We start from the raw sequence: 6060 nt of genomic DNA, 5'->3' as shown, positions 1-6060 counted from the left end.
GTCTGGCAACTCGTGAACTTATAAATTTATAATGTGCGTTTAGCGTGCGGTATGATAGAAACGCTACTAGAGATATATAATTTCTCTAATGTTCATGACAAAGCTGTTACAGATGATATCAGCTATATCAGTGCTGTAGTACATTAATAAATTAATAAATAAATCTGTGAACATAAAACATCATGGAAATGATTCCCAGGAATTCAATAACTTAAATTATCAACCACTAATACTATAGCCAATTCAAAGTCATAAGCATTAAAATAATGTCCAAATTGTTTTAACATATACATCTGACTAAAGTCCATTAATATTAAGTGTAAGTCTTTTAAAGTTCAATATATTTCCATCTACTCTACAAATATTTTATAGTAGAAATATTATTGTAAAATATCATGTATTAAGACATTCCTATGTGATTTTTTAGAAGTTTTTTATTCAAAATGTGTGTTTTTGCATTCTTAATTTGATGGCTCTTCTAAAAGTCAGTCAAACTTAATTTGAAAATTATGCTTAACAACTTCAAAATTTTAAATTTCTCCAAAATCGTGATTTTGAGATTAAAAATACCAAAGTTTTAATATCGTGGACGTTTTTTTTCATTTTTTTTATTTGTATTTATATGCTCAATATTTTAGTGAACTCAGAATTTACCTATTGTTCTAATTTCTTGTATTATTGTTAATAAACCACATAAAACTGAATTATAAATTCTAGGTTTGGTTATGGTTGATGTTAAAAAGTGATACATGTATTTGTAATTTTTTTATGTTTATATTATAAATTATAATTATGTACCTGTTTGTCCTGATACAAATTTGTCATCTCACGTTGCCAAAAATACAAACATCAACACTATCTTTAAAATAATTAAACTTATAATAAACTTTTTGTCAAATAAATTTATTTTTCATGAAACCTTATATCATTTATAAAATATTAAAAGTTTCAAATAGTGAACAATATAGTAATTGGCTTATACATGATTTTAAAATAGTACAAAAACAAAAAATGTTGATCACTTTTTAAATTTTTTAGTATTATTACTATTACTTTGTTTCATAATTCTTTTCTTTCCGTCAATTTCATTTCTTGCCTGATCCTGAAGTCTGGAAAAGAAATCTTTAGATGTTTTCATACTCTTGTCATCCACCGATTTTAACTGAAATCAATCATTAATACAAAATCATCATAAATACAAGATACTATTAACTAAGAATTTGTATTTCAGGCTTACTTCTTTAATTTGATGTCCACTACTTGTTAATCTTTTAAGTTCTTTTAGATTACCGTCTTTATTATGCTTAGGTTTAATCCCATTCTTTTCCATTTTCTTGAGGTTAGATTCCTTTGTAATACGTTTCTTGTGTTGCAAATGCTTTTTTTTTCGACGTTCACGTTTTTTGTCTGTGGTAGTGCGTTCTTCTTTGCCTAGAACTGGTGCTTTGAATTTTCCTAAAATGTGTTAGGTTAGGTTAAACTATAAATATTTATACAAGAAAACCAAGAATTAAATAAAAATAATATACAAACTTTGTATTTCTTCTGGTGCTAACAACATGGCATCAGTAGTAGAAATTGGAGCTACTTCTTCCATTGATATAGCTGGTAAATTATTGACAATTTTTAGATCAGGAATGGCCTAATAAAATATTGACATGCAACTTAATTATACACCTGTAGTATTAGTTGACATTATAAAGTCAGTCTCACGAGAGATAGGTATCATTTTGGGAATGTAGACTGAGTTCCACATCACTGCCAAACTATTAAATCCATCTACAACTTCTACAAGCAATCTACGTATATAAACAATATGTTTATTCACTAATCTGCCACTGTGCATGATTTAGCTCAGGTGTAAAGACATTGTGAGGTAAGGGAGACGCGTAAAAAAGACAAGAACTCATTGATACTTGATACCATTTTCTCGTGAAACAGACTAATACATATCATTCATTATAAAAGCAATTGTTGTGGGGCAAGACAATATAACTGGAAAATTATTTCAACTCATTTCATTGAAAAACTAAAAACCAATTTTTGTTAACTTGGTTTCACTTTGTTAAATAATAATAAAAAATAATTTAACCTGTTTAGGAGTATAATGATAGTTAGTAAGTGCGTCTAATTTTCTAAATAAATCTTTAATCATTAAATCAATTTCTTTATGCTCTTTTGGATCTTCTTCAGGTTTATTTTTATTTTCTGGATCAGCAGCTTCTCTTTGTTTAATGAATTCCTAAAATAATATAAATTTAGTTTAAAAAGCAAGTATTTAACACAAAACCCAACAAACTTTTTCATAAATTTGGGATAAGCTTTCTTTACTCTTCTCTTGGTTTAAAACCAATTGTTTTTTAAATTCTTGAGGTGTATTTGTTTGTTTTATTTTTCTTTCTACATCATCCCACGCTTTGTCCTTTATTCTTTGAAGAATGATGTCTTCCAATTTTACAGTAGTTTCTTCAGTAATAATTGGTGCTAAATATTATATTGATACATTGTTTTAATTAAATTGTTTAAAGCAAACAACCAATTTTATTTTATCAATCAATATATTTTACCTGGACGAGTACAGACATCAAATTCAACAGCTTCTTCTAAAAGAGAATTTTGAGGACGGTCTTTAGCTGCAACTTCACCTTTCAAAGCCCAAGGTTTGTTATCAGAAACAGCTTCTTCTTCCAATTTGGCAATACGTTTATTAATTCGTTCTGATCTCATTTCTAATGTTGACAAATTTTGTTTGTTGTCTTCATTAGGTTCATATATGTCTTCTTCTTCATTATTTTCACTTTTTTCATCGTTTATTACAAATCTTACACTTTTTTTTGATTTGCTTGTTTTTCCAGTAACATCTGTTTGCTTCTCAAAGAATTCTTGATACATAGGACCAAAATTATCTTCTTCCTGTAAATGTTATAAATTATAGATAGTATATTTTATTTCCAATCCATTCTTCATCAAATAATAATATAAAATCAGTTATCGTTTGAAATTATAATATTAAATTGAATGTGCAAACATTTTAAAGTAAAATAAACATAATATTTATTTATTACTTCATTTTCAGATTGCAAATCTTGAAACAAATCAACCTCGCCACCTAGAGATTTTGGTTTATCTTTAGTAGACTCCAGTTTTTCCTCTGATAATAAAAAGTTTTCCATTTCTGATAATTTGAAAAATTCATCATCCACTATTGACTTTTTAAATGCTAATAATTAAAAAAATCAATATATAATTAAAGATTTATCTTCTTAAAGCAGTATAAAATAAATATTAGAATTAAGTTGTTTGTCTGAAAGTCAATAATACTTGTGTTATAATTTTAATTAAGCTACACATAATATTATAAATGATATTTAAGGTTTAAATTATTACTTAATATTGATTAAAACTTAAAAGAAAAGACATTTTTTTTGTAAACATTTTTCTAGTTTTTAAAAGTTAATTATATCTATAATGGTTGACACAATTATAAACTTGGGGTTCCCAACCTATTTTTTCTTTTATACACATTCACAGTACACAAAGAAATAAATTCGTATTATTTTTTGATTAAAAAAACAGTTAACACTAAGTCATTCTGCCTAAATCAAATACATAAATAATTAACAGCATATTTATGTATAACTTTTAAATTTAAGCTTTTACCTTACACAATCTATACAAACTACACTTAATAAGACAAAAATTACATGGAATACTTTTGTGTTGCAGTACAGCAATCGGAAATCCCTGCACTACTTATTTAATTAAACAATGAAAATTAATCAAATATGTAAGAAAACAATGCTTAATATACAGCAACAATAATAAGAGTACTTTTAGTTGCTTTATTGAATTTTTGGAAAACAATTGGTCAAAAAATAAATTTAATATTAATATTATCCATTTATATTACTCAACATAAATAATATAACTGTTTTTATATTTACTTTTTTTAGTATTAAAAAGTTCTGTCTCTTCTAGGTCAGAAATATTATCCTCATCTTCACCTTCAACATAATCTATATCAGTTTCTTCGTCTTCATTATTGTCATCGTCTTCATCATTATTTTCTAAATCTTCAGAATCTTAAACAAATGTATGTTACATTATTTAAAAAAAAAATTCATTATGTCATAATTTGTTTGAAAATATAATACAGTTGACTCTTGATTATTTGCAGTGTTCCGTAGAATCATGTCCAGTACTTAAAATAGTGTTTATGTACAATATAACATATTATGCATTAGTAAAAATAAATGTAAATGTTAAATGTATGATATAAATTGTTTAATAATAATATCTAATTTTCATTGAATACTATTTAATATAGCATAAAATAATTTAATTGAATTATAATATGGTATTATTGTTTTAGTTTGTCTTTGGTGTGCCATACTATTCTGCAGGTAATCAAGAGTTTACTATATTATTATTTATATTAAAAACAAAGTTTAAATACATTTTAAATTATATTTTGTAATTTTGAACTAAGAAAACTATGTATTATATTTTAATTACCTTCAAATTCATCTGACTTTAATTCAGCGTTTTTTTTATTTAATTCTATAACAACAACAATTTAAAATTATGTTCATTTGTGAAATGATAAATTTAAAAATAATAATAATACTATTATTAGGTTACATTTATATCAGCAATAAAATTTAATATGTTCTCTAAAATAAATCATACTTATTAATAATTAAAAATTAATATAATTTTACTTATGGATACTAATGGATTACTTATACAATCATTTCAAGGTTATAACCATAATGAAAAATAAATGAAGTAATGAAAACAAGGAATAGTAGCAGGAAATATGAAACCTTTTTCATAAAAATATTCCAGATAATAAGGTTCAAAAATAAAAAAGTTTTGGACCATGTATCACAATAAATTATAATTATAATGGTATTCATGTTTATGTATCAAAATATTAAGAATTGGTAAAAACTAAATACCTACTTACTTTTGATTTTAGTTTTTTCATTAGTTGACTTTGTATCTTTCAAAATTTCTTTTGTATGTATATTATCTGCAATACAAATGTTAAATAGAGAAATATTTAAACGCAGATATATTAGAAAACTGTTTATTAGTTAAAATTTAACATTAGTTTAATAAGTGTAAAAAGGTGTAAAGTTTCTATGTTCTACTTACACCTTGATCACCCCATATACAATAGTTAATAAAAAATAAATATGATTTAACCCTAATATTAATTAAAAGATATGTACTAACCATTAGATTTATGAAGGTAAATTAAATCACTTCTTGTGAATCCCTGTATAGTATTGGCCAACAATTTTAATCGCGCTGAGTTTTGTAGTTCCAGCTCTTGCCATATTTGCTCTTCATCAAAATCCTTTACTATAAGCTCAGGCAGAGTGTCATCATTGGTATTGTCAGTTTTTGTTTCAACTCTCTTAGTAGTATCGTACAGTTGTTTCAACAAATTAGTTGTCTCTTCAGCAACATTAGTTTGCACACTAGAACAAAATGTACAGTAAATTCTTATTTAATACTTATAAAATAATGTCTTAAATTAAAAATTAAATAAAAAAATTAATCAATCTTACTCTAAATAATCTAATGGATTCACAGTTAACTTTTGAAATGTTGCAATGAAATCTATATTGGTCATTTTGAGATGAAAATTATAAATACAGTCAATTTAAATCATAAACCAAGAATCTCAGACAAGTCTTGTCATACTTATGTTTTCGTCTCAAACACGTGATTTTTATAATACTGATAGAAGTTATCACTTTCACAGTTTCACAATATTTATTATTTATATTTTATCACAGATTAAGATTGTCGGAAACCATAGATAATAAAAGAATTTATTTACTTTTATCACCGACTATATAGTCTGTGCTTTTATTATGTATCTACCCATAGACATAATATATATTAAACATGTAAACCATTGTAGGCTAATAAACATTTGTATTTGAAGCTTAGAGTAATACAACTTTTGATTTGAAGCCTTTAATTAATAAAAAAAAAATATATATATATTATGTCTATGTTTCTACCTATGTACTAGCCCCGACG

The 6060-nt window shown here is 24.9% G+C and overlaps 1 protein-coding gene across 1 annotated transcript; it reads right to left on the bottom strand.

Moving 5' to 3' along the window:
- Positions 1-882: 882 nt before the first annotated feature.
- Positions 883-5983, bottom strand: LOC107172534 (U3 small nucleolar ribonucleoprotein MPP10). Its single transcript, XM_015522828.2, has 12 exons — positions 5580-5983; positions 5242-5489; positions 4970-5035; positions 4516-4560; positions 3945-4082; positions 3066-3220; positions 2568-2913; positions 2300-2484; positions 2093-2242; positions 1534-1642; positions 1238-1455; positions 883-1162 (listed from the first exon to the last, which is right to left on the bottom strand). The coding sequence occupies exons 1-12, from the start codon at positions 5642-5644 to the stop codon at positions 1019-1021; spliced, it is 1869 nt and encodes a 622-aa protein (XP_015378314.1). The 5' UTR covers positions 5645-5983; the 3' UTR covers positions 883-1018.
- Positions 5984-6060: the final 77 nt, after the last annotated feature.

The sequence above is a fragment of the Diuraphis noxia genome, unplaced genomic scaffold (genome assembly GCF_037042655.1).
Source record: "Diuraphis noxia isolate RWA-SAM2 unplaced genomic scaffold, SU_Dnox_SAM2 contig0002, whole genome shotgun sequence".
Taxonomy (NCBI): domain Eukaryota; kingdom Metazoa; phylum Arthropoda; class Insecta; order Hemiptera; family Aphididae; genus Diuraphis; species Diuraphis noxia.
Note: the sequence above shows the minus strand (reverse complement) of the source record. Positions and strands in the feature narration are given on the sequence as shown.